This window comes from Podarcis raffonei, chromosome 5 (assembly GCF_027172205.1).
Source record: "Podarcis raffonei isolate rPodRaf1 chromosome 5, rPodRaf1.pri, whole genome shotgun sequence".
In the NCBI taxonomy this organism is placed as follows: domain Eukaryota; kingdom Metazoa; phylum Chordata; class Lepidosauria; order Squamata; family Lacertidae; genus Podarcis; species Podarcis raffonei.
Window position 1 is genome coordinate 97,107,474 of NC_070606.1, and position 22,689 is coordinate 97,130,162.

The following is a 22,689-nucleotide window of genomic DNA, read 5'->3' on the forward strand; positions in this document are numbered from 1 at the left end:
GGGGTATCCGCTTCCTCCCCCGTGGCCGTAAATGAGCAGATCAAGCGAAAGAGAGTTCTTACCAGTTAGTTTCTTTAATAAACACAGCAAAGGACAAAAATAGCAGTGCTGACCGGAATAGCGGTGCTCCCAATTAAGTTCACTCCCTGGTCCGTCCCTATTAATCTACATCACTCCTGCATCTTGTAATCTGAGGTTGGAGCCTCTGTGTTTTCTGTTCTGACACTTTCTGAGCTCTCCGGGACTTTGGGGAAAGGGGGTGGATACTATCCAGAGACCGTGAATCTGTTAACTCTCTCTCTTCTAGTGTTTCTTCTGCTAGCTGTTCCCCATCCAGCATTTCCCAGCTTCTGCCTTCTGAACTAAGCCCCTCTGCAAACCACTGTTCCAAATCTATACTGTCCTTCTGCTCCTGGGAAGATTCAGGATCAAGGGGAGAGAAGAAGAAGTAGAGTTTGGATTTGATATCCCACTTTATCACTACCTGAAGGAGTCTCAAAGCGGCTCACAATCTCCTTTCCCTTCCTCCCCCACAACAAACACTCTGTGAGGTGAGTGGGGCTGAGAGACTTCAGCGAAGTGTGACTAGCCCAAGGTCACCCAGCAGCTGCATGTGGAGGAGCGGGGAATCGAACCCAGTTCACCAGATTACGACTCCACCACTCTTAACCACTACACCACACCAAGAGGGTAGCTCCCACCATTTTCCTCAGTGCAGCCCTCCTCATTATGGTCCCTGGCAGCTCCCTTGCAGTCCTGATCTGGAGCACAGGTGGTTATTTAAGAGGCCATTCCCAGTCAGACATGGCAAATCCAGGTGGAAGTGTGATGGTTGGGTTAGGAAGCATCACGTCACATCTCCATGATGACTGGCATGGAGTGGAGAATCAGCTGATGGGAAGGAGCCTGTCAGCTGCCAAAGGAAGCTCTCCTTTCAAACTGCACAAAACACACACACACACTGCTCCAGCCTCTACCTATCAATGCTAGTAATAATGATTACGAGAGAAAGGGGGGATTTGGGCACTGCAGAGTTTGCACATTGCTTGGCATTCTAGAAGCTGGGCATGGTCTCCCTGTGGCATTCATGGCAGCATGCCTTTGGTGCACTACCACCCACCCTTCAGGTCTAGGTAGGAGAGCAGCTCTCAGGTCTGAAGTTGAGCATGTCACCCTCTTTTGAGGCACCAGAGTCTTTGTTGTTCCTCATTCCGACTCCTAAGCACCTGGAATCACTGGAATCTCACACTGCTCAGAGATTGGGGGGTAGTGCGCAACACTGGTGTCAGAAGTGGAATTCATGTTTCCTTGAAATGAGGGATACCCCTGCATGTGCTCCTGCATGTTCACACCATGACTGGAACTGCCAACCCCACTTTTGGTGGAACAAGATGGAAGACATTCATTGATTCAGCCTTCAGCAGGATGGAGAACACTTGTTTAGCTTAAGAAGCAAAGCTCTTGAGGGTGTATTCTATGTGGCATCAGAGTTGGAAGCGCTGTCCAGAGGAGAGAAAGAGGAGAGAGATGTATCCCCGAGTTGTCGTCCAGGGGAGGGTTAACAGGCCCAAAGGAGCAAGGAGGCCAAGAGAAGAGTCACCAAAGTGGGCTTTGTCAACCTGGCAGAGTTAATGTCCAGGCCATTATCCTGGTATGGTTCTATGCCAGCAGCATATGCCATGACATGGGCAACAAACGTCTGCTCCTGCACCCCATGGAATAGGTGAGCCATGGGGCCCTTTGCCAAGATGGCCACGTCCTCGCCCCCATGGGTTTCCGAGTCAAGGGGCACCGCAGCTTGCTGGTGGTAGTCGTCACGCTCTACGGAGAGGAATGGAAGAACATAAGAAGAGGCTACTGGATCAGGCCAAGGGCCCTTCACAGAGGCCAACCAGATGCCTTGTGGAAACCTGTGGTTTCCAGCAACTGGTTTTCAGAAGCGAAGGACTGCGAAGGACACAGGACAGGTTTAGGGTCTAGGCCACACATAAGGTGGACGATCAGTAACAGGATCTCCCTTAGTTTTGGGGGATGTGTGGGTATTACTTTAAAGCAAGTATGGAGTGGAGAGTTAAGCATTTAATGTGGATTGGTGCAACAATAAGTAGGTGGAGGTGTTTGAACCTCAGATCTGGAAAATGGCATAAAGGTAAAGGGACCCCTGACCATTAGGTCCAGTCATGGCCAACTCTGGGGTTGCGGCGCTCATCTCGCTTTATTGGCCGAGGGAGCCGGCGTACAGCTTCCGGGTCATGTGGCCAGCATGACTAAGCCGCTTCTGGCGAACCAGAGCAGCGCACAGAAACGCCGTTTACCTTCCCGCCAGAGTGGTACCTATTTATCTACTTGCACTTTGACGTGCTTTCGAACTGCTAGGTTGGCAGGAGCAGGGACTGAGTAACGGGAGCTCACCCCGTTGTGGGGATTCGAACCACCGACCTTCTGATCGGCAAGTCCTAGGCTCTGTACTTTAACCCACAGCGCTACCCCTGTCCCGGAAAATGGCATAGGGAGGGTTAAACACCACAACCACCGCCGTATCAATTAACACTCTTGGGTGACGTGTGCTGTGGCCTTGGAATCCCTGCCGTAGAGTCAAACTAGCCTTGAATGTTGACCACACACCCTGTCCAGCCACCCCCTCCCCAGGCCTCCCCAATTCAGCAGCACCATCCCTCTTACCGCTCTCTTCTTCGGTCAAATTGGGGCGGCCCTGGCTGGTGATCTGGTAGCCCGGCCCGTTCCCATACACGATGGATGTGTACGCCTTCCTGTCTGCTGCTAATGCAGGGGCCAAGCCTGTGGAGGGAGTGTAGTGGACAGTGAGGAATCTTCTTTCCAAGCCAAGAGCCGGTTTCCTTTCTGGGCAAGCTCCGAAGGGCCGAATTCCAGTGGGGCCAAGGGCAAAAGTGGGCAGAGCAGGGCATGCCCGTTCTGCCTTTGTGTGGGAGGCTGCTTTCTACACACACTCGCACACACCCCTTCCTAAACCCCATCCAGACAAGCGAGAGGCATGGTCTGGGTTCAAGGGCATATTCCAGCCAGGCAAAAACACCCATGGTGTGAAGCAGTGCCAGTGAAAGGCATGACCCAAGGAGAGGGTGGTGACAAGGGCCAGACAGAGCTTGTGGACTCTCCTTCCTTGGAGGTTTTAAAGCAGAGGTTGGGTGGCCGTCTGTCATGGATGCTTTAGCTAAGATTCCTGCATTGCACAGGGTTGGGCTAGATGACCCTCGGGGGTCCCTTCCAACTCGACGATTCTATGCTTTTATCCCTGGAGGGCCACTCAGCCTGTTAGTTCATCTAGTTCAATACTCTGAGCAGCAGAGGCTCTCCAAGATCTACAGCAGAAGTATTTCTCAACTCTACTAGAAAACATCTTTTCTTTTTCTTTTTTTAACTGGGGATGCCAGGTATTGAACCTGGGTCCCTTTGCATGCAAATCACAGGCTTTGCTCTCTAAGCCATGGCCCTTTCTGGACGCAGCCCAAGAGACTGTGCATCCTCACTGCATTGTTACCACTATATTCTTCCAGTGGTTTGGACCACCTGCATGGAAGCCTTTGGAAAATAGATAGCTGCCTTATGTTTAGCCTGGAAAAGAGGAGACTGAGAGGAGATCTGAGAGCCATCTTCAAATATCTCAAGGGCTGTGACGTGGAAGAGGGAGCAAGCTTGTTTTCTGCTGCTCCGGAGGGGAGAACATGAACCAACGACTTGAAGATGCAAGAAGATTCTGACACTGAGGTCCAGCGCCGAGGGCCTTCTGGCAGTTCCCTCGCTGCAAGAAGCCAAGTTACAGAGAGCCAGGCAGAGGGCCTTCTCGGTAGTTGCACCCTCCCTGTGGAACGCCCTCCCACCAGATGTCAAAGAGAACAACAACTACCAGACTTTTAGATGACATCTGAAGGCAGCCCTGTTTAGGGAAGCTTTTAATGTTTGAGGCATTACTGTATTTTAATATTGTGTTGGAAGCCGCCCAGAGTGTCTGGGGAAGCCCAGCCAGATGGGCGGGGTATAAATAAATTTATTATTATTATTATTATTATTATTATTATTATTATTATTATTATTATTATTAACATCAGGAAGAACTTTCTGACAGGAGGAGCTGTCCAACAGTGGAACGGTCTCCCTTGGGAGGTTGTGGGCTCTCTTTCCTCGGACGTTTTAAAGCAGAGATTAGATGATCATCTGTTGTGGATGCTTTAGCTGAGATATCCCCATTGCAAAGGGCTGGACTAGATGACTCTCAGTGTCCCTTCCAACTCTACAAGCCTAAGTCAGGCCAACGGTCTATATAGCCCTGCACTGTCTGCACTGGCAGGCAGTGGCTCTCCAGGGCTTCAGAATGGGCTTCCTCAGTCCTATGTGAAGATCCTACAGGACCTTCTACATTCAAGGCAGGTGTTCTAACCCTGATCTACGGCCCTTCCCCCCCCCACATCCAGCTGAGCCCACCAGAACCAGAACCGACGGGTTCCTCGCCAGCCCCATACCAAAGATGGAGGAACCTCTCAGCGTGTAGCCGCCAAAGCCAAAGACGTGGGAATGGTCAGCGGTCACCACAGTCAAGGTGTCAGCTTCTTGCGTCAGCTCCCCTGCCCGCTGGATAGCTTTGTCGAACTCCACTGCCTCAGTGAGAGCCTGCTTGGCAATGCCGTTGTGGTGTCCCAGGTCAATCTTGCCTCGTGCGGAGAAAAGGGCAACTTAGAAGGAGAGAGATCAGGGGAAACACCTGCAATCGCCCCAGTTAATGGACCCCCCTTTCATTGGGCTGTTTACAAATTTTTAATTACAAGATCCCAGTCTGCCTTCCACCCAAACCCTGGTCAACGCAGCCCAGAAGATGCCCCAACTTATCTTCAACAAAGAGGTAGAATCCCTCGGGGTTGCGGCTGAGGATCTTTAAGGCGACCTCAGTCATCTCCGCCAGAGATGGGTCAGTCTGATTGTTGCGGACCAGCTCGTATTTCATGTCGCCAGGTTCAAAGAGGCCTGGGGATGACAGAGAAGCAGTTGCCAAGACTGAAGGTTCCTGTCTAAGTCCTCTCCAGGGTTTTCCCCAAGCGATCTGAGACTTCACCTGTGCGACACTATTTTTCTCCTCCGCCCTTTTCATGCCTCTCCTAGTTCTGGGAGACCAGGCAAGAGGGGAGCTTGTCACAGGACGAGTAGGAGACACCTGGGACTCTTCAGCAGCCTGACTCATCTCTGCCTCTTGGCCTCTGCTGCTTCAGCTTCTGTCTCTGATTCTGGACTTCTCTCTGCCACAGACTCTCCCAGCTCACTGAGCCCTGTTACCTCTTCAGCTTCCGACACCTCCTCTTCCCACTCCTCTCCCTCTTCTCCGTCTGTCCACTCAGTGTCATCCCACCACCACTCCCCGGGTTCTGAGTCTTCTTCCCCTGGGGATTCCCTAGCTGGTTCCTCCCACCATTCCTCTGCATCCAACCAGCCCAAGACAGAGGATTTGTCAGAAAAAAGAATGCGTTCCTAGCCCTCTCCATGCCACAGTTCACACAATCTGGCAGAACCAAGTGCTACAGCAGAGGTGGGGAACCTCCGACCTCTTGGCTTAAATAAGAACTATCCAGGGTCCTGTTTTGACCTGTGAGGCTGTTTTTGTGAGGATACCCAGAGTTTACAGGATTAACAGCTCAAGGGAAATGGCGTCCTGTCACTGGGGTGAGTTCGCATCTTTGTTATGTGAACGTTTTTACTTTCTGTTTTGGCTGCGACAGGAGAAGCATGTCTTCGCTTTCCCCTGGCTGTTGTCATTTTGCTGCTGTACAATGAACGCTTCATAGAATAGAGGAAGCCGTTGTACGAGAGTTTTACTGCATGGCTGAGATTCCTTCCACACAGGCACACCACTGCGCAAGATTCTCTGCTGTAGCCGGGAGAAGCAGGTTGGCGCAGTGGAAGCGGACTGGACGCCATAACAGTCCCGCTGTTGGCAGCCTTGACAGACTCTCAACGGAACAGTTTCTCCAAGCCACATCCACCTGGGCATCATATGTGAAGCCAGGTGTGGGGCAGGTAAAGAGATGGCTGCAAAGGAGCCCTCGGGAGCTCTGAAGTTGTCGTGCTGTCAGGTGATTGACAGGCCCCAGCAGCTTGTCTCTGGGGCTGAAAATGGCTCCCCACCCCAGGGTTACAGCTTTTCCCAGAAGGCACCATTTTGTGTGCAGTGGGACTGGTGAGAGGAGAGAAGTGCTGGTCTGAAGGCTGTGCCACAAAACCCTCACTCCTGGAATTTTACACATGTCATGGGGCTTCCCTCACTCCCCACATGAGGAAACATTCACACGGAAATCTGCAGCCCAAAGCGGTTCGGTCCAGGATTTCTGCTTGATTCTCCTGTGCGTATAAACCGGTCTTAAACGCATTCTGAGAAAAACGCTTCTAATCACTGCAACTGGGAAGTGCGGTGAGTGATATGCATTTCAAGACAGGGCTGAATAAGGCTGTGTGTGCCCTTGAAGCACATTCAAAGCATATTCTTTTTCTCAAAGAATTCTGGGCACTGTAGTTTGTTAAGGGTTGCTGGGAATTGTCACTCTGCGAGGGGTGAACTACATTGCCCATAACCCTTTGAGGGAAATAATGTGCTTTAAAGCTGTAAGCTGCCTAAGACACCACGGATGAAGAAACTGGGAGGCAAATGGGGATTTGAACCCGTTACCCATGAGGCGGCTCACAGCTGGGTCGTCTGCAGCACTCAGCAGCTGTGTTCGGTTCCACACGTACTTGGTGCCCTAGGAAGAAACACAAAGAATTGAGGGGATATTTTCTACGCCTCCCAGGCAGTGGCGTAGCGTGGGTTGTCAGCACCCGGGGCAAGGCAAGTGATTTGCGCCCCCTAACCCGTGGATTTTAGCACTCGAGTCTCTTCCACTAGATTAGCGTGCCCCCCCCTCAGATGTTGCGCCCGGTGCAGCTGGCCCCCCCCTGCACCCCCCACGCTACGCCACTGCTCCCAGGCCCAACATAGCTTGCCATATCCACCACAGATTAAAATGTGTTTCCTTTTGGAGAATATTTGCCTGTCTACACCAATACTGTCCCCTCTATGAGGTGGGATTTTTGTTAAACCCATTATCAGTTAGGCCAGCATCATGTATGCAGAAACAAGACCTGACCAGAAGACTGGTAAGAGCCACTTTTGGAGTTCCCTAACGGCTGGCTGTTGAAGTGAAAAACAGCTCCAGATAAGGCACAAGGGGGGCTCTGCGCATAAAGTAAAAAAGATTGAACTGAGTAAGCGTTTCCAAGGATTGTGGGTGAATGAGAGATTGTGGGGTGACAGGGTGGCAGAAGGTGGATGGGGAGAGAATGAAACAGCAAAGATTACACACATTTTTCCTACACAGAGAGCATTCCCAGCTCTCGCAGAGTGTTAGAACTCCGTCCAGAAATGCATTGCTGAATAAAGTCTGACTAGTTGGGAATTGGGTGTGCGCTTCCATACTTGAAGCCACAAGGGGAAATTCTCCCCACATGACTGGCAGCCGCTCTCCAAACGCTGAAGCAGAAAGAGCTCTCTGTCATGTGCTCCTTTTAACTGGAGGTGCCAAGAATTGAACCCGGCATCTTTTGAATTTAAGCATGAGCACGAATCTTCTGCTGAGCTGCAATCCCTCCCCTGATGGCTGTCTGTGTGGCCCAATGGGACCCACAGACTAAATAACAAGACCCCCTTCGGGCACACCCAGCATTGACCTCTTATCTCATAGAAGCATAGTTGGAAGGGACCTCGAGGGTCATCTAGTCCCACCCCCTGCAATGCAGGAATCTCAGCTAAAGCATCAGAGGCATTTTACCCTTCAAAGAATTGCATGAGCTGCAGTTTCATAAGGGTTGCTGAGAATTGTAACCCTATGGTGCCCAAAAATCTTTGCGAGGAGAAACATGCTCCAGAGGTGTACAATGTGTGCACAGCCAAAGTACATTGCAAATGATGTTGCATAACACGTACACACCAGCTTCCCATTGAAATAAATAAATTTAGGTCTTATATATATAATAAATGTTCATAAATGTACCAAGCAAACACGTACATAAATATGTGGACCACATGTCTGAAGCAGCGCAGAAGGGCAGTCCTGGAGCCATTTTGGCTCTCAAACTGACCAAATGTTTTCTCTGCAAGGTCAAAGGAAAATGGAAAAGCCTCCCCATTGTCTTTTCTTTCACAAATCCTGTCTTAAGGGTATATCTGTGTATGAATGGGGTGAGCCTGTGGCCTGGCTCAGGAACTGGGTATTTGTTACTACAAAGGACTAGCCAGGCTCCCCAGGGTAAGCATTAACAGGTAACCTGCCAGACAGGAGATAAACAATGACAGGAGGTAAACAACGCACTCAGATTTCTGCTGTAGACCGCCCTTTTTGTGATGTAGGTATGATGTATCTGGAGGGGGGTGGTCTTGAGCTACACCCCTTCTGTGATGGGGTATGATGTTTCTGGGGGTGGTCTTGGACTCCAAGGCGGGCAAATTAAAATGTCTATATAAGGGCAGACGCACCTTGGTTCTGGGTCCTCCTCCTTTCCTGTGTGTGAGGGGAGCACCCTGTTGCAACAGTTCAATAAAGATCAGGCTTACTAGCTGCTTTGCTTCTCAATATTCTCTGGTTGGCCTCTGTTCTTTTCTCCGACCGATGGAGAACCTACAAAGGACTCTATAAGGGCTCTTGTGTCCCCCATAAGGGAATAAGGGCAGGTTTTCGTTTATTACACCATCCTCGTGTCAGGTCCACAATTCCGAAAGCAAAAGCATTTTGGTGAGATAAACTTACCGGCGAGGAGTTAAGCCACTCTGTGATGAGGTTCTTGCCATCCTGGCGTATGCCCTTGCTGGAGTTGGTGCTGTACTCGGGGTCCTGAGTGCCTGCTGGAGTCATGTACTTCCGACCGCCGCCCAGGATCACCTGTCAAGAAAGTCGCACGCCGTAGGAAGGGTTATGTGAATGTGCACACAAGCGAAAGCAAGCACTCAGGGGAGCCATCTTGGCAGGAGATTTCCCAGGTTTGAAGGAACCCAGGGCAAGGACACCTCGAGGGGTGCAGTGTAGGAATGGATTTACATAGGCACTTGGAGAGGATATATGATATAGTTATTATCCTTCCTTGCGCGAGTGGGTGAGATCAACAGAATATCATGTTTGGCAGCTTAAACTTGGAAGCTAAAACAAGGTTGATTTAACCTTCTGGAAGCAATAATCCAGGATGCTTTTTTAAGACAGGGTAGGTTTCCCTGGTGTCTCCCCTTAAAAACAACATTGTTTTGTGAAGAAGTAAAAGTAGTATTTACTTACATAATCTAGGTTTTGAAGCAGCAGTTATGGCAGAAAAATGGAGGGGCAGGTTTATAACTACTATCTAAGTTACAAAAGTACAAAATGTAAGTTCAGAATGCTTGGAAGCCTGATGGGGAAGAGGGAGACGCCCAGGCAGGAAGGAAGAATGCAGCGTTACAGCTGCAGGGAGTCACAAGTGGGGAGAGGACACCAGGTTGGCAAAAGCTGCCCCACAGCTTACCCTAAGCAGGATAACAGAGCAGAGAGGGCAGGAGTGGATTGCAAGCCCAGAAAGGAGGAGGATTGCTGCCCCCTCCACAACCCACCGTCAGGTTGACGTTTTTAACAAGTTGCTGAGCGATGTCCTTGCAGCCTTCTGAAATTGCTGAGGCGGGCATGTCGGCATCCGAGTACCAGTTCCGGTTCACCACGTGGGCATAATTCCCAGAGGGCGATGCATGCTGGACTCGCGTGGTGGTCACAATCCCCACAGACTTTCCTGAAATTGGGCAGAGAGAGAGAGAGAGAGAGATTGTCTACAAGAGGGACTGTCTGGGCCAGGCAAGAGATCCTCATTGAACGGGGGTTTCATCTTTGATCAGAAACTTGGAGGAAGGAGAAGACAATGCTTCTGGGCATGTACTGAGTGCCTCCCCTAAGTATGAAAGGACCATGCTTACCATCTACATCTCTGGGATTAAGGGTTTGCAAGTGTGAGGGCAAACCCTGAGCCCAATAAGACGTAACTAAGTTGGGGGGGAGGGACGCGGTTGGCGCTGTGGGTTAAACCACAAAGCCTAGGACTTGCCAATCAAAAAGTCGGCGGTTCGAATCCCCGAAACGGGGTGAGCTCCCGTTGCTCGGTCCCTGCTCCTGCCAATCTAGCAGTTCGAAAGCACGTCAAAGTTCAAGTAGATAAACAGGTACCGCTCTGGTGGGAAGGTAAACGGCATTTCCGTGAGCTGCTCTGGTTCGCCAGAAGCGGCTTAGTCATGCTGGCCACATGACCCAGAAGCTGTGCGCCGGCTCCCTCGGCCAATAAAGCGAGATGAGCGCCGCAACCCCAGAGTTGGTCACGACTGGACCTAATGGTCAGGCGTCCCTTTACCTTTACCTTAAGTTGGGGGGGGCACACAGAAAAAAACATTTATGTAACTAAGCGTTGGGGTGCTGCCCCCTGGTGGCCTGGAGGTGTTGTGACTCCTTACAAGCACCGGAGAGCTTTAGTCAGACAAACCACCCAGATGGCTACAAAAATGGTTGCCAACCACCATGGGCTGGCAAATTGATTCCACCAACCCCTGGACCCCACTTCCTCTGATGTTCTTTTTAGCTGTACGTCTTGGGCAAATGGATCTGCCACAAACTGCTCTGCTCCACCTCCAGACCCAAGAAGGCTCTGACCCAGGGGCCCTATCCTGACTCAAAACATTTCTCTTAAAGCGTCAAGAAGACCTAGCAGGCTGGGTGTTGGACACAACATACATTGAAGGCACATGGCTCCCCCCAAAGAATCCTGGGAACTGTAGTTTACTCCCAGTGCCCGCTAGTAGCTACAGTTCCCAGAGTTCTTTGTGAGGAAATAAAAGTGCTTTAATCCCACCCCTTGTGCGAATGAGACTCTGTTTCTCCATCTGTGCCCTCCATCTTACCAGCTGCACGGGCTCTCTGCATCACAGACACGACTTCGTTGCCAGCTGTCGTGTTACACTGGCTAACTCGGGCAGCTGCGTTCAGCCCAATAGTTTTGTAGTTGCCCTTCACCCCACAGAGGTAGGCGGTGGCGGTGCCAGCACTGTCGGGCACTTGCCGGTCCACGTTGTACGTCTGCCAAAACCAAAGGAGAAGCTTAAAGGCTGCCCTCTCACACCCTCCAGTGAGCTGTTGGGAGGCCGGCCCTACTGTTGGGGTAAGGGGACAGTAGGCAGCCGTTTCCCGCAGCCCATGAACAGGACGCGAGAAAATTGCTTGTGGCATTTCTGCCAGCGAGAACAGTGTCACGTATGCAAGAACATGGCAAAACCACATGGCTGGAAGCTAACAGCTGACCATCAAAGTGAAAAACAACTGAGATAAGGTGCATGGAGGGCTTTGCACGTAGGGTTTGAAAAAGTGGGTTGAGTAAGTTTTTCCAAGGACTGTGGCTGGATGAGAAATTGTAGGGTGATGGGGTGGCCGTAAGGTGGTTGGAAGAGGATGAGACAGCCAAGGTGACATGATTTTCCACTACCAGTGGTACCTCGGGTTACATACGCTTCAGGTTACAAATGCTTCAGGTTACAGACTCTGCTAACCCAGAAATAGTGCTTCAGGTTAAGAACTTTGCTTCAGGATAAGAACAGAAATCGTGCTCTGGCGGCGCAGCAGCAGCAGGAGGCCCCATTAGCTAAAGTGGTGCTTCAGGTTAAGAACAGTTTCAGGTTAAGAACGGACCTCTGGAACGAATTAAGTACTTAACCCGAGGTACCACTGTATAGTGTGTGTGCACTGGTAAGCTCTGGCAGACTCCTGGGACTCCGTCTGGTAATGCATTACTGAATACAATCTAATTAGGAATTGGGTGTGAGTCTCCGTACTTGAACACCCAAGGGAAATGTCTCCCACACTTGCATTGGTGGTGGGTTCTCTGTGGTTCCTCAACCACACCTTGACTAAGGCTGTAGCTCAGTGGCAAAGCATCTGCATTGCATGAGGAGGAAGGTCCCAGCTTCCATCCTCAGCATCTCCAGTAAAGAACCCCTCTCTCAACCCCTGGAGAGAGGCTGCCAGTCATTGCAGACAACACTTGACAGCAGGTGAAAATTCAATCATGTAACGTTTTTCCATGCCCAATGAATGGGAAAATGTGATATAGCTGCCACAGGTCCTTTACTGGCTCTCTGCCGCCTCTTCCAGCAATGCTCCCCAAACCAACTTGCTTAAGACTCATAGCTGTCAACCGTCCCTTATTTGGCGGGAAAGTTTCCCAGCGCTGTTTCCTGCTGCTGTCCCTTATTGATGATGTCCCTTAAATTTCCCGGGTTTCAAAGGAAGCAGCTCCTCTCCCTCCCTCCCTGCCGGCCAGGGAGGAGGGAGGCTCCAACTGTGTTGCTTGGCTGCATTGCTCACCCAATAAGGAGTCTAAGAACGACTGGGGGGGTGGAGCTTGCATGCCCTGTGCTGATCAAATCGGCCGCGTTGCCTGGGGACTCCCCTTTGCTCAGCGCTTCCCAGTGGAGAGGTGATGTGGTTTCCCTTGCTGCATCCCCTTTGCTGGGTTGCTGCGCTGTGGGAACCACCGCTTGAGGCTTCATTTGTCTGCTGGCTGGGCTTTCTGCCTTTGGCTTGGAGTGGCTCAGAAGCTGAACATACCTGTGCTTGGAAAATCCCTTATTTTGGCTGCTGATCCCTTATTTTCGAGGCTGCTGGCCCCTTATTTTCAAATCTGTAAGTTGACAGCTATGTTAAGACTGCACTTGGCAGTTGCATGCATGCAAGGTGTGAGCTTGAGCTATGAGCCTTGCCCAAAGAAGGTGCAGTCAGTACAGGCTTCACCTGCTGAATTACTGCCTGATTGGCCTCAAGTGGAGGAAAAAGAACCTTCTTAGCGGAAAGGAAGGCACGATTCCCAGAAAGCCATTTGTCCCACCCCCCCACCCCGAACTGCAGAGACAAGCGTAGATGGAAGGCACCTTGGAAAGAGCCACGTAAGGGAAGGCGTCCATTGCCAGAGGCAACTGGGGGCTCAGCTGGTTCTTCATCTCTCCCTTCAGGATTCGGGTGGCGGTGATAGTCGGGAGGCCCATGCCTGACAGGGAGACAGAATGAGAAGGTTTGCAGCCCATGGGATCCTGACACAAACACCTCTTATGCCCCACAGTATACAGTGTTCCCAGAGCAGTTTCCTCCCAGAGAAACGGCATCTATTTCACACTCCCCGACTTCACCAAAACAAAAAATAACCCAGCTTAAGGCAGCAGAAGGAAAGATGGTTTGAAAGAGGGATTGGTGCTTTGGATCACCTATGAAACTAATAAAGCTTATACCCCAAGGCCCCCAATCCCAGAGGGCCCCCAGAAACAGCTTTAGTCTACATTGCTTACAAAAGTTGGGTCTAGTAGACCCAGGGTGGATCTATACACAGGAATAAAATGCTATAAATAAGGCAGAAATTAAACCGTTATACCAAAAGAAAAAAACTACTATGGAAAATCACAAAGAATTATTTTTTTTTTTTGCTCTTCATTGCCATCTGGTGTTGCATAACACATTCAAAATGCTGGGGTTTGGTGTTTTTAGTAATGTCCCCAATTGGAGTTGCATGACTCAAATTGATTGCTTTGTTTTTGGTATATATTTCAACAATCCCAAGGTTTGAGACTCAGAAGCACAGCTGTTGTAAAGGTGGAGTGTTGCGTTTAAGTTGGCTGTTCTGCTGCGGCTGATGCACCCCTCCCCTTTTAAACAGAGGTCATAACGAAGAGGAATAATGATGAGTCCACGCAAGTCCTCAGGCGGATCCCCAAAAACGCAAACTTGTGGAAAATTTGTGGAGATCTGTCATGGAACAACCCAATTGAAGAAGATGACAGAGGTTACCCAGAGCTCATTGCTGGCTGCGAAGGGGCCCCTGTGACAGTTCAGGAGGCCCCAAATGTAGGTCCATCACTGTTTGCACCCCAGTTTTTGACCAGAGGCAAAGAGGTTGCACTCAGGGCATAGTCAGCCAATTGGTGCCAAAGAAGGACAGAACTTTTTTTATGTACGCTACAACAGCAGCAAGAATACTCATTGCAAAGTATTGGAAGACACAAGATCTACCCACTTTGGAAGAATGGCAGACGAAGGTGATGGACTATATGGGATTGGCAGAAATGACTGGCAGAATCCGAGACCAGGGAGAAGAGTCGGTGGAAGAAGATTGGAAGAAATTCAAAGACTATCTACAGAAATATTGTAAAATTAATGAATGTTAGAATGATGTTGGATAGAAATTAAGTGGTTTCCAGCTGTAATGCTTTAAGAGAATATGAAAAAAGGGTTATAAATAGGTAAAAATCTAATGGTAAGGATTTGCTGAACCAACAATTTGAAGTGGAATACAAAAAAGGGAGGTATGAGGAGGTCTGGGAAACAAGCTAAAGGAAAATAAGCAATGGAAAATCTGTGTGTTTTTAACTATTTTTATTTTGTATTTTTGTTATTTTTTCATTTTTATTGTAATACTTTAAAAAATCTTAATAAATATCTTATAAAAAAAGAGGTTGCACTCAGGTTCTGACTGCAGGCTCCCCATTGGAGTGTGTGGCTGACCATAGTGAGAACAAGATACTGTACTAGATGGGACTTTGGCCTGACCCTGCAGGCTCTCCTTAGCAAATTCACGGGAAACAAAGCTGGGGAACATGAGTGACAGGCTATTTATTGGGACAGAGTGATTTTTTGCAGCTGTTGTTAAAGTTGCAAAACAACAAAGCACGGGACAGAGCAACGGAGAAATTTCTGAAACGATAATGGGATATCAGCTTCACCCAAGGCATGACAGATAACAGCAACAAACAGGAAAAGATAGACATAACATTTTACAAGGACAGGAAGAAACACCACGGACAGAATAATTGCCACACACAGGAAGAACAAGGTTATAGTTAGAGTGCCTCACTAGTAGTTCTATAAATCACTTAATGTGTCAATACGAATAGAAGATATTAATATTGCAGTTGTTGTATAAGAGATTATTACTTTGACCGATATGAAACTGAAATTAATAAGATTTTGGAACACAGAAATAAAGAAAATAATCAAACCATCAATTCTAGCATGCGGGGTGGAGGTGGCAGCACCTAAATTATATAATTCGGTATTTGAACGATTGGTATTAGTAATTTGGTATTGTTATAATGAGGATATAATTGGATTGTACTTGAAAATTAATAAAAATTATTATTATAAAAAAAAGAGTGACACATTGAGGTTGCACTCACGGCCTGCTTGCCATAGGTTGGCCAGTGTGAGAAATGATTGTTGAAATAGGTGGGACTTTGGCCTGATCTTCTTATGTTATTAATTTATCTCACTTAATTTGCATGACCATCAGTTCCCATAATCTTTGCAGCCTCCGGAATTGTTTCCTTCCTGACTTTGGAACCAGAGTTTCCTTGAATTGTGCACGTCAAGAACGTCAAGAGTCCAAAGAAGACTATTGACAACACTACCAGCAAATCATTATGGCACACACCTTCTGAACATTTAATGCCAGTTAATGAGAGCCATTAATGCACCGATAGCGTTTCCCTTGATATAGGACTCCTGTCCAAATCGGTTTATCAGCATCAAACACAAACTGGAGGAGGAAAGCAAGCTTCTGCATCCTTGGGGCCGGCTCTTGGAAATGCAAGGCTCAGGGAAAGGAGCTTCTTTGACTACGCAGCCTTCCCAACCAGTGGCGTAACATGTGGAGGGAGGCCACGGGGCAGTTGCCCTGGGCACAAAATTGTTAGGGGTGCAAAATCCCAACACATGGTGCTGTCTCAAAAGAGCTGTGTGTTTCTGTCACTGGGCTCCGTTGAAAACAGCTTCTCCTAGAACCAGGAAGTGACCTCTCCAGACAACGGAATGATTTTTCTTTTCTTATCTCTGTGGCTATGATCTCCTGGGTGACACAGAAGCCATTAGGCCAGTGACAGCCAAACTTGGCCCTCCAGCTGTTTTGGGACTACACTTCCCATCATCCCTAGCTAACAGGACCAGTGGTCAGGGATGATGGGAAATGTAGTCCCAAAACAGCTGGAGGGCCAAGTTTGACAATCACTGCATTAGGCAGTTGAATGCGCAAGCGTACTCTGTCTGTTTCCCTCCTTCCGTGCTGTCTTGGGATCTAGCAACCCATGCTACACCACTGTTCCCAACCTGGTGCCCTCCAGGCATTTTGGAGCCCAACAACATCAACAAAGCATCAGGTTGGGGAAGCCTCGGCTTGGGAGTGTTGACTTGGTTCTACATTGGGACTGACATTGTTCTTTGTGCACTTAGTTCTGCATGCACAGAGAGAAGAATTTATTCTCGCTCATGTTACACAGACAGGGGAGCGCAACCCAAGCATTTCGCCCACTTACCATCTCCCAGGAAGAGGATGAGGTTCTTAGCTTTGTAGTGCCGGGGACGGAGGCTCAGGGCTTGCTCAATGGCCTTGAGAGCCTGCTGGTTCCAGAAGGAGGGCTTCTCCTCTTGAGCTTGAGGAACAGAAAACAACAACCAGGAATTAGGGTTGGCAAACAGGCAGTGCAAACCTTTCTTATGGCTGCTCCAGATGACCGGTTTATTGAACTTCATCCTGATCCAGTGGCGTAGGGTGGGCTGTCAGCACCCGGGGCAAGGCAAGTAATTTGCGCCCCCTAACCCGTGGATTTGCGCCCCCTAACCCGTGGATTTGCGCACCCTAACCCCCAGATGTTGCGCCCAGTGCGGCCGACCCCCCCTGCACCCCCCACGCTACGCCACTGTCCTGATCTGCTTCCACAAAGCCTACATGAAGGATAGATTATGGCCATCCAACATCTGCTTAAAATCTCCAAAGGAGAGTCGTCCACCTTCCAAGGGGGTCTGTTCCACTGTCAAGCAGCTCTTACTGTCAGAAAGTTCTTCCTGATGTTTAGTCAGAATCTCCTCTTTGCAATTTAAATCCATTGGTTGGGGTCCTACCCTCTGGAGCCACAGAAACAAGCTTGCTCCATCTTCCATGTGACAGTCCTTTAGATATTTGAAGATGGCTACCCTATCTCCTCTCAGACTCCTCATATCCGGACAGAACATACCCAGTTCCCTCAACTGCTCCTCATATGGCTTGGTTTCCAGATCCTTGATCATCTTGGTTGCTCTCCTCTGCACACATTCCAGATTGTCAATATCATTCTTAAACTGTGGTGCCCAGAACTGGATCAACGTTTGTTGACCACACACTTTTCAGCACACCTGCTTGCTTGTCAGTTTCCAAACTGCACAAAGTTTGCTGTTGTTTAAAAAGTGGATTTGTTGCCCTAGGAAAGCAGAGCCACTTTAACTGCATAGACCTTAATGTCTAATATGTGCTCGTATTCCTCCTGCAAAATACTGGCAGCCTGGAAGCAACCCTGGTAAGCACATGCAACCTGCAATTAACTGGTGAGGGAGAGATTGCGTATAAAATCCCCATAAAAAGAGGAGTGTTGAGGCCTGGAGAACCAGGAATGAACAGTGTGTGGGATAAATCAGCCTCATATAACCAACATGCTCAAGTCTCATTATTGCATGAAGGGGTTAACACCATAAAGTAAGCTGTCCTGCCAGGCTTAGCTTGAACGCTTCCCCTCACCTTGGTTTACCAAACTCTGTTCTCCCACTTCCTACTCTTCCACCATACAAACCCTACCAGTAAAGAGGTCTAAGCTGGATGCTCCAAGCTTCGACTGTGTGGCTTCAGCAAGCCATCTTTGTGTTTCTGTACAAATAATTGAGAAACATTTACCATTTTGGAACCAAAGCTATACTGCCTGTCTTTTCTTGCTGCTGTATGGAAAAGCACATGAATCTGACCTTTGAAGAGTTTGTAAGTAAACCATTTTTAACTTACCAAATGTGCGGTCTCTTTCTATGCTAAAGGAAGAGGAACTTTGGAAGCAACTTTAGAAGGGGATATTTTAAAGGTCGAGCAGCCTATATTTCCACCTTTTACTTTGCTGCCTGTTTTGTGATTTTAAATTTCTGATGGGGCTCTCTCACCAAAGGGTACTTGCCCCAAGCCTTGATCTAGGCAACCAGCGAATTCTCCCTTTTATTTTACCATACCTACATTTTTCTTCCAACCAAATACTAAAAACAAACACAGTGAATGGAGAACTCGCTCCAGGTATAGAACTTGCTTATTTCAACTTCAAACACCTGCTCCAAATGGGGCCATAGACTTTGGACCGATTCATCCAGGCAATCACTACTGAACCTTGATAAATTTTATTACACTCAAGATGTTTTTCCTGGCAGCCAAAACAAATGTCTATTTTAGGATGATTATAGAGAGTGAAATTTAATTGGCTTTCTTTATCACTTATCCAGTGAAATCAGTGCACATGACACTTACAAGGTGCAGAGTACAAGAGGCCCCTGCCCCAAGGAGCTTACAATTCAAAATTCAATACACCTGAGGGGATGGGAGGCAGGAGAAAGCAAGGAAGGAATGTGCAATTGTCTCAGTTATTTCTGTGGCTGGGAGCATAATTCCAAAATAAGAACTCTTAGACAGAAAGGTAGAAACATAAGCTGTTTTAGCTGTGCGTAGTAATTAGAGAGACACATTTTTACACATAGGAAGCTGTCTAGTTCTGAGTCAGAACCATTGGTGCAAGAGTGTCCCCTCCCCCAATTTTAATAGGTACTTCCGCAGTTTTATTTTGCAGTGTTAATATCTTCACTATTATTATTATTTTGGCACACTGCCCTGAGACTTTCTCAACCAGAGGGCAGTATGGAAATTTAAAATAAACCAAGTCCCCCCCCCCCATGCTCAGTAGATATGCTCAGTAACACAGACATATTGGTTTGAAGTTGAAAATGCAAGTTACAATAGATAAACACCTTGTTGCTTGAATTTTAGAGCCCAGCCTCTTTTTCAACAGACATTCAGCAGAATATCCCAGTATCTGATAAGGAAATTATTTATCTGTAAACCCTCGACAAGTGGAACTTGATATGCAACATATTGGAGAGAAGCCAAGTGTATCACAGCTATTAATGAACGACCAGATAAACGACATGAAAGACAGTTCCACATTGCACATACTGATTGGGGAAGGGAACTGATGGAAGAATAATTTAATAAGAAAACAGAACAGACTGTCCTTTATGTTTTATCGGAAGGGGTGAAATATGCTGATCTGTATACAGTGATCACAGAAATTCATTGAATCATAGGACTGCAGACTTGGGACCCAGAGGGTCATCTAATAATAATAATTGTTAGATTTTTATTTTTATTATTATTATTATTATTATTATTATTATTATTATTATTATTATTATTACCCCATCCATCTGGCTGGGTTTCCTCAGCTACTCTAGGTGGCTCCCAACAGAATTTTAAAAACACAATAAAACATCAAACATTAAAAACTTTACTAAACAGGACTGACTTCAGATGTCTTCTAAAATTCAGACAGTTGTTTATTTCCTCAACATCTGCTGGGAGGGCGTTCCACAGGGCGGGTGCCACTACCAAGAAGGCCCTCTGCCTGGTTCCCTGTAACCTCACTTTTTGCAGGGAGGGAACTGCCACTAGCCCCTTGGAGCTGGACCTCAGTGTCCAACTCCCTGCGATGCAGGAATCACAGCTAAAGCATCCGTGACAGATGGCCATCCAAACTATGCTTAAAAACCTACAAGGAAGGTGAGTCCACTCTGATGTATTTCAATGACTTTGGGTCATGTTTCAGGGGTTTCCATAGCAGATGGGAACTGCAACAAAACAGACCCACTGGTGGGAAGAGAAATTAAAATAAAAGACCAGAATTTGTTCATGTACACCACAGTCGCAGCAAGAACTATACTGGCCCAAAGATGGAAAACACAAGATTTACCAACCAACCAGGAGTGGCAGATGAAGATGATAGAGTTTGAGGAACTTGCCGAATTGACAGGAAGGATCCGGGACCAAGAGGACCAGAGATACAATGACAAATAGAACAAATTTATTGAATATATAAAGGAGAACAACAAAAATATTAAGACACTAGCAGGACTGGAATAACACCTTCAATGTAAAACAGTAGAATTATGATAATAATATACGGAAAAAGTATGTGATGTATATACCAGTGGTTGGGAGGGAGGGAAGTCAGGACTCGGCAGAGTCAAAGGGATTATAATGTGATAATAAGGATTGTTGGAAAAAGAACTACATGATGAAAACAATATCTACAAAAGAGACCCACTCCAAAGTCGCTCAGCGCCCCTGAACTTCACAGTACACACCAGGCAATAATTCAAGTGGGGCAACTTTCCTCACAAATCCCAGGTGGAGAGATCTCTCTTGATAGATCCAACCTGCCCATTCTGAGGTCACCCCAGGAGACCCTGGGCATGAACCGAACACCCTAATCTTTCTGCACCCTGGTCATGTCCATCTCCCTAAGCTCTGGTACCAACCCAGTAGAGTGGATGATGGGGAGACGCACAACCCTGCCACATTACCTGGGATGATGGCACCGGTGATTGCCAGCCCCAGGCAGAGAGCCAGTCCGGGGAGCCACATTGCTGCAAATGGAGCGGAGCTGTTTCAGGGCGAGCGGAAGAGATTTCAGGAAGCTCTGTGACTTATAAGACTAAACCCAGGGAGACCTTTGGACACTTGGACAGCTGCAAACCATCATTAGTGGCACCCAGATTCCTCCCTTCACCAGACCCCACCCTGGGGAGTTTCACAACTGCTGCTGGCAACAGGAAATGTGCAATGGTGCGGTCATCAAGCCAGTTCCAAGGCTTATGGCAGAGGTTCAACCGCCACACCGGTTTCAAGTCTCCAGTCCTCACTTTTTAAGCGTGCTTTCTCTCTGCCCCCAACAGTTTCTCCTCTTCCATTGCTTCTTTTTATTGTCTTGTTCTCACTCTTTTGGGGCTCTGCCTAAACTTTTGTCTCACTTTCCTGCTTTCACCCAGGCCGCTTCCTTCCTGTGCCTTCTGTTATAGATGCTCCTAATATCTTGAACCTAGAAGTTCGAAAGCACGTCAAAGTGCAAGTAGATAAATAGGTACCGCTCCGGTGGGAAGGTAAACAGCGTTTCCGTGCGCTGCTCTGGTTCTCCAGAAGTGGCTTAGTCCTGCTGGCCACATGATCCAGGAGCTGTACGCCGGCTCCCTCGGCCAGTAAAGCAAGATGAGCTCCGCAACCCCAGAGTCGGCCATGACTGGACCTAATAGTCAGGGGTCCCTTTAATATCTTGAACAGCTCCTATTAACCAAGGTAACTTGTCTTTCCTCCTTCCAAACTGTTAAGATTCTCCCCCATCTTGTCTTGACAGAAATGGTGGGCCAGTCATTTCAAGCCTCTCCCTTGCCCCACCCCCACTTTCCCTTCTTAAGGTTCTTTAATCTTTGAAATTGACTTTGACCCCCCCCAACAGAAAAGTTTGTTTACTGAGCAGGTTGAGTCACAGAGTGTTTTTTTTTCCCCTGCCAGCAAACAGTTAACTAGCAAGAGCTCCTGATTGACCAGAGTTCCAAGGGAGGCAGTTGGAGGGCTGAAATATACTCGAGAATGGATTTCATGCTCTTTATTCAGCTCATAGTGGTGAGGAGGAATGGAAGTTCCCCCAGAATGTCAGCTTTATATACATTATTTACACAATGGGCCCCACGTGATTGGCTAATTCTGGGATTCTCCTGTAGGCCAATCAGGTTGCGGATTCACTTCCACCTGGAGCTGGATTGGGTGGCTCCTGTGGACCAATAAGACTGGTGCATTCTGGATCCTATTGTTATAGGACCAATCAGACTGCTGCATTCTGAATCCTATTGCTCTAGGACCAATCAGACTGCTGCATTTTGGATACTATTCAACTCAGTACATAACAAGGGGAGTGAGAGACTGTATAAGAGCGATTCATGGGGTCTGTGAGGGGGATTTCTGTCAGGAGAGTTCGTTCTGACAGGTGGTAGAGCTGAGGAGAGCCAAGAGTATATGCTCTCAGGTTCTGAACTGCATAACATCATTAAAAAATAATCAAGACAGTCCCACACGGTGTTCACAGGAAAAAGGATCCTCAGAGGGAATACAGTCATACCTCATGTTACGTTTGCTTCAGGTTGCGTCCTGTGGCGACCCGGAAGTAACAGAACAGGTTACTTCCGGGTTGCGCCGCTCGCGCATGTGCAGACACGCAAAATGACGTCACACGCATGCGCAGAAGCAGCAAATTGTGACCTGCGCACACGCAGACGAGTGTTACATTCTTTTCAGGTTGCAAACGGGTCTCAGGAACGGATCCTGTTCGCAACCAGAGGTACCACTGTACTCTGACAGGAAAGGGCAGTAGTGGTTGGTGTGTTGTGCGACAAGCACACAGAGTGCAATGAGATCGAGTGTTTGTGTGGGGGAGAGGGAGGCTTGGTTATTTTCCTTGTACACAGGTTGTACATTGACAATAAAGGTATTAATAATAATAAATAATAATAATATTACAGGTGTAAAGAAAACAACATCATGCTTTATTCTTTGAAAGCTGAGGCTAATGAGAGCATCACCATCCATTAATATACAGTTGTATGCAATGAAGCCAAACAAATGAATGAACAAGACTGATGTCCCTTTGGGAATGTCCGGGGAAGCCAAGGATTTTCTAGGACCTCCCAGGGGATGCCCAGAGGTCTGTTGAAAATGAGCTTT

The 22,689-nt window shown here is 48.0% G+C and overlaps 1 protein-coding gene across 1 annotated transcript; it reads right to left on the minus strand.

The window, feature by feature from the left end:
• Positions 1-216: 216 nt before the first annotated feature.
• On the minus strand, positions 217-20,914 carry LOC128414891 (intestinal-type alkaline phosphatase-like). Its single transcript, XM_053390830.1, has 11 exons — positions 20,499-20,914; positions 16,397-16,513; positions 12,974-13,089; positions 10,955-11,129; positions 9,629-9,801; positions 8,802-8,933; positions 6,689-6,761; positions 4,864-4,998; positions 4,500-4,691; positions 2,683-2,799; positions 217-1,821 (listed from the first exon to the last, which is right to left on the minus strand). Exons 1-11 carry the CDS (start codon positions 20,557-20,559, stop codon positions 1,559-1,561), a joined length of 1,554 nt encoding a protein of 517 aa, XP_053246805.1. The 5' UTR covers positions 20,560-20,914; the 3' UTR covers positions 217-1,558.
• Positions 20,915-22,689: the final 1,775 nt, after the last annotated feature.

Coding starts and splice junctions, on each gene's coding strand:
- LOC128414891 (XM_053390830.1), bottom strand. CDS start 20,559: ATGTGGCTCCCCGGACTGGCTCTCTGCCTGGGGCTGGCAATCACCGGT. Junction 9,802..10,954: donor GCAGAGAGCCCGTGCAGCTG/GTAAGATGGAGG, acceptor GCCCAATTTCAG/GAAAGTCTGTGGGGATTGTG. Junction 8,934..9,628: donor TTAAAAACGTCAACCTGACG/GTGGGTTGTGGA, acceptor CTTTCTTGACAG/GTGATCCTGGGCGGCGGTCG.